The following is a 13,829-nucleotide window of genomic DNA, read 5'->3' on the forward strand; positions in this document are numbered from 1 at the left end:
ATGTTAGAGGTGCCGGGTTGGGGCTTTGGGCTTTTCCTTTGATTCCTCGTGTCCTCTCCCCTTGCCTCTTTCTCACAAAACCCACTGAGAGGAGGGATCTTGGAACTTTTCCGTTTGAGAACGAGGAAGATGAGGGAAAACAAATGCGAAAGAGCCTGAAGATAATGAAGAGTTTAACCTGTGATGTTTCAGTTCTAATTCACTCTTGAGCAAAATCATATGGATTAGATTGGTAATATTTTATGTAGCACTCGACTTCCCTGTGAAATCTGGAGAGAAAATATATATATATTCCTAAAGAGTTATGATGTAATGTAAAACAAAAAGCAACCGGTCTGTTTGATTGGAGGATTTTTTATTCCATAAAATATGCATTCTGTTGACATTTTACACACACACACACTGCAAAGTACTGGCATCTCCGCCCCGAGAAAATGGCTGCAATAGAGTGATGATTAAAGTATTGCGTAAGTGTCTACATCTCTACTCTTTCTAAACGTTGGCAATATGAACACATTTGATATCACAAAAAAATAACAAACAAACAAAAACTCTTAAGAGACAAACAGGTGTAATACTACAAAGACCCTTGGAGAAAAAAAAATGACGTGCTGCTTCAAAGCTGCCTCGATAATACTGTAGAACGACGGAGACAACACTTCCTGTTGCGTAGGCATAGAAACATCATCAAATCAAACGGACAGGACAAATACAATACATTCTGGATAAAAAATAAATTGTCATCATGCAAGAATATAACATCAAATAAAATAAAAAAGAGGCACATAGTGAATCACGTTTCAATCCATGTCTTATGCATATCAAATATAGAATATTTTCAGAATAATTATTATCAACATTACAGAGTTATTGGATTTGCTTTCTATAGGAACTATATACAAGGCATATTGTCCCACGTTTGTTTTACCCCACTGCTGGGTAAAGTGATGATTGTCATTTTCATTAAAAACATGGCTGTTGTTCCTGTTATTTTATTAAATATATCTTATCTACTCTAAAGGAATAACGGGAATCCCTTTTTGTGTCTTTTCAGCTTATAGAGTGGGGGGGATGCTTGTCTTCCAGCTGTTTGACGTTCAGAATGTCTCAGTCTGCAACTTCCAACTCCTTCTCTATTTACAATAGTACAAATGCAAAACCTGGATAGAGGAGAGGAGAGGAGAGGGAGAGGGGAGGAGAGGGGAGGAGAGGGAGAGGGGAGGAGAGGGAGAGGGGAGGGAGAGGGAGAGGGGAGGAGAGGGGAGGAGAGGGGAGGAGAGGGAGAGGGGAGGAGAAGGAGAGGGGAGGAGAGGGGAGGAGAGGGAGAAGGAGAGGGGAGGAGGAGGAGAGTGGAGGAGATGGAGAGGGGAGGAGAGGGAGAGTGGAGGAGAAGGAGAGGGGAGGAGAAGGAGAGTGGAGGAGAAGGAGAGTGGAGGAGAAGGAGAGGGGAGGAGAAGGAGAGGGGAGGAGAGGGGAGGAGAGGGAGAGGGGAGGAGAAGGAGAGGGGAGGAGAGGGAGAGGGGAGGAGAAGTGAGGAAGAGGAGAAGTGGGCGAGGGAAAAGGTAAGGAGGACACACACACAAACACACACACACACACACACACACACACACACACACACACACACACACACACACACACACACACACACCCCTCCACAGCTTTAGAGGAGGAGAGAGCTACTGGATACAAAACACTGTGTAATAAAAAATGAATCCTCCCTGTCACGATATATAGAGAGTTCTATGGAACCAAAGCTGGAATGTGATTGTGTCTCCCCTGTCATTGGAACAAGATGAATCTCATAGCTTCTCGTCTATGATTGACGCTTGTGCAGTAGAGTTTATAGGGTTGATGGTCAAGGCTTTTACAGGATGATGCTTCCTGCCATGCAATGACCTGGGAGAGGGTCCCTTAGAATAGTCCACAATACACCAGGCCTCGTGCCACCAGGGCGTGGCTGGCTACTGGGGACTAGCTAGGCCTCGGCTATGCCTGGGGCTAGAATGAGGACGAGGCCCAAGGCGAGGCAGAGGAAGATGGGCAGGGAGGAGGCCGAGGAGCTGGGGTATCCCGTGGACCTGATGGTGGAGATGGAGACGTCGGAGGTGAGGAAAGCAGACAGAGGCACGTGGGAGACCAGGGTGGGGCTGCCGTAGTTGATGAGTGAGTCGATCTTCTCCGCCTCCATGCTGCAGGCTTCAATCTGAGACATGATACACACACGCACACACATATACATGTATGATGTTATGCATTGTCTTAATTCCCTTCTGAAATAGCAGATCCAAACGTGTTATTTTGTTATAACGTAACAAACCAGGCTCTTTGTTTGTTGATTCCTAATTGAACCACCTAAAAGTTACCGTGAGTCACATTCTTGACTAATAGTTCCTAGAGAGAATGACAGGAGGCCGGCCCATAACCTTCCTTTCCCGGTTTCCATCGATAATTATTGCTCAGGGCTGTTTTTTTTTGCAGAGATATCAATAAAAGGGGTGGAAAGGGTATGAAAAAACAACTTAATTGGGAGTTTCACACTCGATGCGACAGAACTGGTGGCAGAGATGAAACGTCTGATTATGAGTCCCAGTGGAGTGAAAGAGATTCTGAGAGGAGTTAGATTGTCTCTCAGCGAGACGGGGGTTTGGGGTCTCTCGTTCGTCATCTAAGTCTCTGGTGTCATGAGAAAATCTTTGTTTAACCTTCTGTTTATCCAGGTTAGTCCTATCTCAATTAAATCTAATTAATAGCCAGTGTGTGATAGTGTGTAGTTAGTGTGTGATAGTGTGTAGCCAGTGTGTGATAGTGTGTAGCCAGTGTGTGATAGTGTGTAGCCAGTGTGTAGCCAGTGTGTAGCCAGTGTGTAGCCAGTGTGTGATAGTGTGTAGCCAGTGTGTGATAGTGTGTAGCCAGTGTGTGATAGTGTGTAGCCAGTGTGTGATAGTGTGTAGCCAGTGCGTGATAGTGTGTAGCCAGTGCGTGATAGTGTGTAGCCAGTGTGTGAAAGTGTGTAGCCAGTGTGTAGCCAGTGTGTGATAGTGTGTAGCCAGTGTGTAGCCAGTGTGTGATAGTGTGTAACCAGTGTGTCATAGTGTGTAGCCAGTGTGTGATAGTGTGTAGCCAGTGTGTAGCCAGTATGTGATAGTGTGTAGCCAGTGTGTAGCCAGTGTGTAGCCAGTGTGTGATAGTGTGTAGCCAGTGTGTAGTCAGTGTGTAGCCAGTGTGTGATAGTGTGTAGCCAGTGTGTGATAGTGTGTAGCTAGTGTGTGATAGTGTGTAGCCAGTGTGTGATAGTGTGTAGCCAGTGTGTGATAGTGTGTAGCCAGTGTGTGATAGTGTGTAGCCAGTGTGTGATAGTGTGTAGCCAGTGTGTGATAGTGTGTAGCCAGTGTGTGATAGTGTGTAGCCAGTGTGTGATAGTGTGTACCCAGTGTGTGAACTCAGTTTCTGTGTTGTTACCTGCAGTGGGGTTGGCTGCTGGTCCACGGGGACGATGAGGATGACGATCTCTGAGTCGATGCTCAGGTAACCGAAGATGTCACACTGCGGCACGGAGATGTGGAGACGCAGGATCCTCAAGATGTCATGGACCGTCACTGGTTGCTTCCTGTTCAACTGACACACCAAACCAGCAGGACAGAACCAGAGCCATATAGAGTTTGAGATTCAATTCACTGCAGACTGAGGAAAACGGAACTGAAAACAGGTTTATTGGCACTCTATGTGGTGAGTAAATTGTATTCATCCCGATTTAATAACAAACATGAAATGCGTCTGTGAACAGTAGTTGAAAGTGCAATGAATGTTTTACAGTGCCACCTGTCAGGGAATGAAGGGTTGGTTGGCAATCTACGCTGTCTGTTTCCATGGCTGGTCTGAGCGAGTCGTTGTCTACGCCCTAATCAGCGCTACATAATTTCAGCGTGACAGCATTTCCAAAGGTCATTTGTTTGGAATTAGCAGGCTTGTGGTCTAGACTTAACGTTGATAAAAGATAATTGTGTTGGAGATTAGGGACTAATAGCCCTAGCTCACATTTATAATGAATCTGCTTTGAATTACATGTTTCATTAGCTGTTATTAGCATATATAAGAAGCATTTCTTATTGCATGTATACGAAGCATTTCTTATTAGCATGTATAAGAAGCATTTCTTATTAGCATTTATACAAAGCATTTCTTATTAGCATGTATACGAAGCATTTCTGAGCTCTTTAAGCTGCGTCCGATCTAGTCATTTCAAACTTGCTAAGTATCCCAGAAGGAGGCATGTGATGTTGATGCTAGGTATTTTAAATCTATGCCTCCCTCTAGTGGTCGTCTTGTGTCACTACAGTTCAAAACCCACAGCCTATGCCCCAGGGGTGGCCAATCCATCTCCCGGAAAGCTACTCAACTGGGTGTGCAGGCTTTTGTTCCTGCCCTGCTCTAACACACACGATTGTACGCCCTTTATTAGCAGAATCTAAACCTGCACACAGCATACTGAACTTGGTGGAGCTACTGTTGTGACTTAGACAGATCCATAAAAGGAGTGAGAGGGAAGGAGACAACTTTTCTGAAATGGAACAAAGCCCCAGGCCCACACCCAGATAGTTGAGGCGCATGGCAGACGGTTCTGACCTTAGCGAAGACTTTCATTTGCTCCTTGTTCCACAGGATCTGCAGCATGCCCGCACACAGAGGACAGCAGGCGCCTGATAGGTGGAGCACCAAGAGGTCAGGGGTCAGAGGATAGGTGTCAATCAAAACAATATCTGAATCTGACTTGTGTTCCCATGTAGAAAAAAATCATAAGTTTAACAGAGATTTACACACAGTGGCCCGTATATTAGGTACACCCATCTAGTACTGGGTCGTACCCACCCTCCTTTGCCTCCAGAACAGGCGAAATTATTTGTGGCATGGAAACATTGCTCAATTGGTATCAAGGGACCTGACGTGTGCCAGGACAACATTCCCCTCATCATTACTCCACCGCCACTCTCCTGTATCGTTGACACCAGGCAGCGTGGCACCAATGATCATACCAAGTTGAAAGTTGACTAGTCGGCCTCCCGGGTGGCGCAGTGGTTAAGGGCGCTGTACTGCAGCACCAGCTGTGCCATCAGAGTCCTGGGTTCGCGCCCAGGCTCTGTCGTAACCGGCCGCGACCGGGAGGTCCGTGGGGCGACGCACAATTGGCCTAGCGTCGTCCGGGTTAGGGAGGGATTGGTCGGTAGGGATCTCCTTGTCTCATCGCGCACCAGCGACTCCTGTGGCGGGCCGGGCGCAGTGCGCGCTAGCCAAGGTTGCCAGGTGCACGGTGTAGCCTCCGACACATTGGTGCGGCTGGCTTCCGGGTTGGATGCGCGCTGTGTTAAGAAGCAGTACGGCTGGTTGGGTTGTGTATCGGAGGACGCATGACATTCAACCTTCGTCTCTTCCGAGCCTGTACGGGAGTTGTAGCAATGAGACAAGATAGTAGCTACTACAACAATTGGACGCCACGAAATTGGGGAGAAAAAAGGGGTAAAAAAAAAAGAAAAAAAAAGAAGAAAGTTGGCTAGTCACTCGTTTTGCCCATTCTAACGTTCAATTGAACAGTAACTGAATGCCTGTCTGCCTGCTTTATATAACAAGCCACGGCCACATGACTCCCCGTCTGTAGGAGCGAACCATTTTCATGAACAGGGTGGTGTACCTAATAAACTGGCCATTGAGTGTATATGACAAAGTGAATGTGGTTCAATCAATCAAATGTATTTATAAAGCCCTTCTTACATCAGCTGATGTCACAAAGTGCTGTACAGAAACGCAGCCTCAAATGTTCATAGATGACCAGCAGGGTCAAATAATAATAATCACAGTGGTTGTCGAGGGTGCAGCAAGTCAGCACCTCAGGAGTAAATGTCAGTTGGCTTTTCATAGCCGATCATTCAGAGTATCTCTACCGCTCCTGCTGTCTCTACAGAGTTGAAAACAGCAGGTCTGGGACAGGTAGCACGTCCGGTGAACAGGTCAGGGTTCCATAGCCACTGAGTGTACTGACCATAGCGTTAATAGAACATTATATATGATATAATTTCTGTCTCTATTGTACTGACCAGGTGGTGTGACAGGGATGCAGCCGGGGGTGGACAGGGCGGGGCAGGGGATCATGTCACAGCCTGAGTCAGAGGCAAACTCTGCCACCGCCCCCACGGCATGGCACCGCCCCTGGTAGTCCACGGCAACGCGGTCCGAGTAGGCCTCGCACACCGTGTTGTACGTTTCGCCATTGTGGCCGCACACGGGCCGAGCCCTTTTACAGGCGTCCTGCATAGAACACACATACAATAATGAATCACTCACATCCAGATGAATCGTTCACATCCAGATGTTATCATTCACATTCATTGAATCATTCACATCCAGATGAATCATTCACATCTAAATGAATCATTCACATTCATTGAATCATTCACATCCAGATGAATCATTCACATCCAGATGAATCCTTCACATCTGCCAAGGCAACAGCTACTCTTCCTGGGGTCCAGAAATAAATTAATAGGCAGTTGTACAATTTTTAAAACGTTACAATACTTTCACAGATTTCACAGCACATCTGTGTTCCTTTCTTCTCGTGTACCCTTTATTCACTGTCTCAGGAATACACAGAGAGTGGGGGGGTTTATTGGCTAATTGCGAGGCTCTTGGTTTGGTGACTTGACACCGGGCCTAAAGTGAGTATTTTAATGGGGTGTCATTGACGTTAAATGGATATACAGTTGAAGTCTGAAGTTTACATACACCTTAGACAAATACATTTAAACTCAGAATTTCACAATTCCTGACATTTAATCCAAGTAACAATTCCCTGTCTTAGGTCTGTTATAATCACCACTTTATTTTAAGAATGTGAAAATGTCAGAATAATAGTAGAGAGAATTCTTTATTTAAGCTTTTATTTCTTTCATCACATTCCCAGTGGGTCAGAAGTTTTCATACACTCAATTAGTATTTGTTTGTACAGATGAATGTGGTACCTTCAGGCCTTTGGAAATTGCTCCCAAGGAAGAACCAGAATTGTGGAGGTCTACCATTTTTTTTTTATAAGGTCTTGGCTGATTTCTTTTGATATTCCCATGATGTCAAGCAAAGAGGCACTTTGTTTGAATGTAGGCCTTGAAATACATCTACAGGTACACCTCCAATTGACTCAAATGATGTCAATTACCCTATCAGAAGCTTCTAAAGCCATGACATCATTTTCTGGAATTTTCCAAGCTGTTTAAAGGCACAGTCAACTTAGTGTATGTAAACTTCTGACCCACTGGAATTGTGATACAGTGAATTATAAGTGAAGTAATCTGTCTGTAAACAGTTGTTGGAAAAATGACTTGTGTCATGCACAAAGTAGATGTCCTAACCGACTCGCCAAAACTATAGTTTGTTAAAAAGACATTTGTGGAGTGGTTGAAAAACGAGTTTTAACGACTCCAACCTAAGTGTATGTAAACTTCCGACTTCAACTGTATAACCCGATCCGGCCTGTTCCACTGAGAGTTACTGAGGTGAGACGCCATCAGGCCGACGCTGCGACCTACCGACGCTGCGTCGCTGCGACCTACCGACGCTGCGACCTACCGACGCTGCGACCTACCGACGCTGCGACCTACCGACGCTGCGACCTACCGACGCTGAGACCTACCGACGCTGGGACCTACCGACGCTGCGACCTACCGACGCTGCGACCTACCGACGCTGCGACCTACCGACGCTGCGACCTACCGACGCTGCGACCTACCGACGCTGCGACCTACCGACGCTGGGACCTACCGACGCTGCGACCTACCGACGCTGCGACCTACCGACGCTGCGACCTACCGACGCTGCGACCTACCGACGCTGCGACCTACCGACGCTGCGACCTACCGACGCTGCGACCTACCGCAAGGAGAAACATGATCCCACCAGGTCCTAATCACTAACAAACCACTCTAATTCAACCACTGCAGACCTTCTCAACATTCACACACAGACATGGGGGGATTTCGGGTGTATCATATACGTACACACACAGTCCTAAACAGGAGATGCATGTGTCTGCACGTGTGGAAAGACTAAGAACCTGAATGCAACATATGAGTTTATTAGACAATACTTTAGGGGATTGTCCACACTGCCTTTTCCCTCCTGTACAAAAGGACACCTACAGTATGTGAGAATGCTGTTCAATGACTACAGCTCAGCGTTCAACACCATAGTGCTCTCAAAGCTCATCATTAAGCTAAGGACCCTGGGACTAAATACCTCCCTCTGCAACTGGATCCTGGACTTCCTGATGGGCCGCACCCCAGGTGGTAAGGGTAGGCAACAACACATCTGCCTCTCTGATACTCAACACAGGGCCCCTCACTGGTGCTCCCTGTTCACTCACGACTGCGTGGCCAAGCACAACTCCAACACCATCATTAACCTGTTAGATCTCTAGGGGCGCTATTTCATTTTTGGATAAAAAACGTTCCCGTTTTAAGCGCGATATTTTGTCACGAAAAGATGCTCGACTATGCATATTCTTGACAGTTTTGGAAAGAAAACACTCTGAAGTTTCAGAATCTGCAAAGATTTTGTCTGTAAGTGCCCCAGAACTCATTCTACAGGCGAAACCAAGATGATGCATCAACCAGGAATTAGCAGAATTTCTGAAGCTCTGTTTTCCATTGTCTCCTTATATGGCTGTGATTGCGCAAGGAATGAGCCTACACTTTCTGTCGTTCGCCCAAGGTCTTAGCAGCATTGTGACGTATTTGTAGGCATATCATTGGAAGATTGACCATAAGAGACTACATTTTCCAAGTGTCCGCCTGGTGTCCTGCGTGGAATTCGGTGCGCAATTGCCAGCTGCTCGTACTTTTCCATTTGATATAGGGGAGAAACCATGTGTCCAAGAACGATGTATCAATGAAGAGATATGTGAAAAACACCTTGATGATTAATTCTAAACAATGTTTGCCATGTTTTCAGTCGATATTATGGAGTTAATTTGGAAAAAAGTTCGCGTTTTGAGGACTGAATTTTCGGATTTTTTTTGGTAGCCAAATGTGATGTATAAAACGGAGCTATTTCTAATACACAAAGAATCTTTTTGGAAAAACTGAGCATCTGCTATCTAACTGAGAGTATCCTCATTGAAAACATCAGAAGTTCTTCAAAGGTAAATTATTTTATTTGAAGGCTTTTATGTTTTTGTTGAAATGTTGCGTGCTGGATGCTAACGCTAATGCTAACGCTAAATGCTAACGCTAAATGCTAACGCTAGCTAGCTACTTTTACACAAATGATTGTTTTCCTATGGTTGAGAAGCATATTTTGAAAATCTGAGATGACAGTGTTGTTTACAAAAGGCTAAGCTTGAGAGATGGCATATTTATTTCATTTCATTTGCGATTTTCATGAATAGTTAACGTTGTGTTATGCTAATGAGCTTGCTGATAGATTTACACAATCCTGGATACAGGGGTTTTTTCATAGCTAAACGTGACGCAGAAAACGGAGCGATTTGTCCTAAACAAATAATCTTTCAGGAAAAACTGAACATTTGCTATCTGAGAGTCTCCTCATTGAAAACATCTGAAGTTCTTCAAAGGTAAATGATTTTATTTGAATGCTTTTCTGTTTTTTTGTGTAAATGTTGCCAGCTGAATGCTAATGCTAAATGCTACGTTAGCCATCAATACTGTTACACAAATGCTTGTTTTGCAATGGTTGAGAAGCATATTTTGAAAATCTGAGATGACAGTGTTGTTAACAAAAGGCTAAGCTTGAGAGCTAGCATATTTATTTCATTTCATTTGCGATTTTCATGAATAGTTAACGTTGCGTTATGGTAATGAGCTTGAGTCTGTATTCACGATCCCGGATCCGGGATGGGGAGATCAGAAAGGTTAAGTTTGCTGACAACACAACAGTGATCACAGACAACAATGTGTAAGCCTGATCACAGACAACAATGTGACAGCCTATAGGGAGGAGGTCAGAGACCTGGCAGTGTGGTGCCAGGACAACAACCTCTCCCTCAATGTGAGCAAGACAAAGGACCTGATCATAGACTACAGGAAAAGGAGGGATGAACATGACCCCATTCTCATCGATGGGGCTGTAGTGGAGCAGGTTGAGAATTTCAAGTTCCTTGGTGTCCACATCATCAACAAACTTTTATCGTGGTCCAAACACACCAAGACAGTCGTGAAGAGGTCATGACAACACCTTTTCCCCTTCAGGAGACTGAAAAGATTTGGCATTGGTCCTCAGATCCTCAAAAAGTTATACAGCCGCACCATCGAGAGCATCCTGACCGGTTGCATCACCGCCTGCTATGGCGACTGCTCGGCATCTGACCATAAGGAGCTACAGTGGGAAGGCCCAAGAAATGGTCAAAGACTCCAGTCACCCAAGTCATAGACTGCTCTCTCTGCTACCGCACTGCAAGCAATACCGGAGCTCCAAGTCTAGGTCCAAGAGGCTTCTCAACAGCTTCTACCTCCAAGACATAAGACTGCTGAACAATTAATCAAATGGCCTCCCAGACTATTTACATTGACACCCCCCCCCCCCTTTGTTTTTACACTGCTGCTACCTGCTGTTTATTATCTATGCATAGTCACTTCACCCCTACCTACATGTACAAATTACCTCAAATAACCTGTACCCCCGCACACTGACTCGGTACCAGTGTTCCCTGTATATAGCCTCCACACTGACTCTGTACCAGTACCCCCTGTATATAGCCTCCACACTGACTCGGTACCAGTACTCCCTGTATATGGCCTCCACACTGACTCTGTACCAGTACTCCCTGTATATAGCCTCCACACTGACTCGGTACCAGTACTCCCTGTATATAGCCTCCACACTGACTCTGTACCAGTACTCCCTGTATATAGCCTCCACACTGACTCGGTACCAGTACTCCCTGTATATAGCCTCCACACTGACTCTGTACCAGTACTCCCTGTATATAGCCTCCACACTGACTCTGTACCGTAACACCCTGTATATAGCCTCCACATTGACTCTGTACCAGTACCCCCTGTATATAGCCTCCACACTGACTCTGTACCAGTACTCCCTGTATATAGCCTCCACACTGACTCTGTACCAGTACTCCCTGTATATAGCCTCCACACTGACTCGGTACCAGTACTCCCTGTATATAGCCTCCACACTGACTCTGTACCAGTACTCCCTGTATATAGCCTCCACACTGACTCTGTACCAGTACTCCCTGTATATAGCCTCCACACTGACTCGGTACCAGTACTCCCTGTATATAGCCTCCACACTGACTCTGTACCAGTACTCCCTGTATATAGCCTCCACACTGACTCTGTACCAGTACTCCCTGTATATAGCCTCCACACTGACTCGGTACCAGTACTCCCTGTATATAGCCTCCACACTGACTCTGTACCAGTACCCCCTGTATATAGCCTCCACACTGACTCTGTACCAGTACTCCCTGTATATAGCCTCCACACTAACTCGGTACCAGTACTCCCTGTATATAGCCTCCACACTGACTCGGTACCAGTACTCCCTGTATATAGCCTCCACACTGACTCGGTACCAGTACTCCCTGTATATAGCCTCCACACTGACTCGGTACCAGTACTCCCTGTATATAGCCTCCACACTGACTCGGTACCAGTACTCCCTGTATATAGCCTCCACACTGACTCGGTACCAGTACTCCCTGTATATAGCCTCCACACTGACTCGGTACCAGTGTTCCCTGTATATAGCCTCCACACTGACTCTGTACCAGTACCCCCTGTATATAGCCTCCACACTGACTCTGTACCAGTACTCCCTGTATATAACCTCCACACTGACTCGGTACCAGTACCCCCTGTATATAGCCTCCACACTGACTCTGTACCAGTACTCCCTGTATATAGCCTCCACACTGACTCTGTACCAGTACTCCCTGTATATAGCCTCCACACTGACTCGGTACCAGTACTCCCTGTATATAGCCTCCACACTGACTCGGTACCAGTACTCCCTGTATATAGCCTCCACACTGACTCGGTACCAGTACTCCCTGTATATAGCCTCCACACTGACTCGGTACCAGTACTCCCTGTATATAGCCTCCACACTGACTCGGTACCAGTACTCCCTGTATATAGCCTCCACACTGACTCGGTACCAGTACTCCCTGTATATAGCCTCCACACTGACTCGGTACCAGTGTTCCCTGTATATAGCCTCCACACTGACTCTGTACCAGTACCCCCTGTATATAGCCTCCACACTGACTCTGTACCAGTACTCCCTGTATATAACCTCCACACTGACTCGGTACCAGTACCCCCTGTATATAGCCTCCACACTGACTCTGTACCAGTACTCCCTGTATATAGCCTCCACACTGACTCTGTACCAGTACTCCCTGTATATAGCCTCCACACTGACTCTGTACCAGTACTCCCTGTATATAGCCTCCACACTGACTCTGTACCAGTACCCCCTGTATATAGCCTCCACACTGACTCTGTACCAGTACTCCCTGTATATAACCTCCACACTGACTCGGTACCAGTGTTCCCTGTATATAGCCTCCACACTGACTCTGTACCAGTACCCCCTGTATATAGCCTCCACACTGACTCGGTACCAGTACTCCCTGTATATAGCCTCCACACTGACTCGATACCAGTACTCCCTGTATATAGCCTCCACACTGACTCGATACCAGTACTCCCTGTATATAACCTCCACACTGACTCTGTACCAGTACTCCCTGTATATAACCTCCACACTGACTCTGTACGAGTACTCCCTGTATATAGCCTCCACACTGACTCTGTACCAGTACTCCCTGTATATAGCCTCCACACTGACTCTGTACCAGTACTCCCTGTATATAGCCTCCACACTGACTCTGTACCAGTACTCCCTGTATATAACCTCCACACTGACTCTGTACGAGTACTCCCTGTATATAGCCTCCACACTGACTCTGTACCAGTACTCCCTGTATATAGCCTCCACACTGACTCTGTACCAGTACCCCCTGTATATAGCCTCCACATTGACTCTGTACCAGTACTCCCTGTATATAACCTCCACACTGACTCTGTACCAGTACTCCCTGTATATAGCCTCCACACTGACTCTGTACCAGTACTCCCTGTATATAGCCTCCACACTGACTCTGTACCAGTACTCCCTGTATATAGCCTCCACACTGACTCTGTACCAGTACTCCCTGTATATAGCCTCCACACTGACTCTGTACCAGTACTCCCTGTATATAGCCTCCACACTGACTCTGTACCAGTACTCCCTGTATAGAGCCTCCACACTGACTCTGTACCAGTACTCCCTGTATATAGCCTCCACACTGACTCTGTACCAGTACCCCCTGTATATAGCCTCCACACTGACTCGGTACCAGTACTCCCTGTATATAGCCTCCACACTGACTCTGTACCAGTACTCCCTGTATATAGCCTCCACACTGACTCTGTACCAGTACTCCCTGTATATAGCCTCCACACTGACTCTGTACCAGTACTCCCTGTATAGAGCCTCCACACTGACTCTGTACCAGTACTCCCTGTATATAGCCTCCACACTGACTCGGTACCAGTACTCCCTGTATATAGCCTCCACACTGACTCGGTACCAGTGTTCCCTGTATATAGCCTCCACACTGACTCTGTACCAGTACTCCCTGTATATAACCTCCACACTGACTCTGTACCAGTACTCCCTGTATATAGCCTCCACACTGACTCTGTACCAGTACTCCCTGTATATAGCCTCCACACTGACTCTGTACCAGTACTCCC

The 13,829-nt window shown here is 46.4% G+C and overlaps 1 protein-coding gene across 1 annotated transcript in view; it reads right to left on the reverse strand.

The window, feature by feature from the left end:
- Positions 1 to 338: 338 nt before the first annotated feature.
- The window catches only part of LOC110535206 (reversion-inducing cysteine-rich protein with Kazal motifs), a 95,448-nt gene continuing 81,957 nt past the window's right edge, over positions 339 to 13,829 (reverse strand). The window contains exons 18-21 of the mRNA XM_036934755.2: positions 6,090 to 6,300; positions 4,627 to 4,700; positions 3,463 to 3,618; positions 339 to 2,206 (exon numbers count right to left, since the gene is read on the reverse strand). Of these exons, the coding sequence (XP_036790650.1) occupies positions 1,979 to 2,206; positions 3,463 to 3,618; positions 4,627 to 4,700; positions 6,090 to 6,300 (669 nt within the window). The 3' untranslated portion in view covers positions 339 to 1,978. The remainder of the gene's footprint in view (positions 2,207 to 3,462; positions 3,619 to 4,626; positions 4,701 to 6,089; positions 6,301 to 13,829) is intronic.

Source organism: Oncorhynchus mykiss, chromosome 11 (genome assembly GCF_057628025.1).
Source record: "Oncorhynchus mykiss isolate SJ-2025 chromosome 11, ASM5762802v1, whole genome shotgun sequence".
In the NCBI taxonomy this organism is placed as follows: Eukaryota; Metazoa; Chordata; class Actinopteri; order Salmoniformes; family Salmonidae; genus Oncorhynchus; species Oncorhynchus mykiss.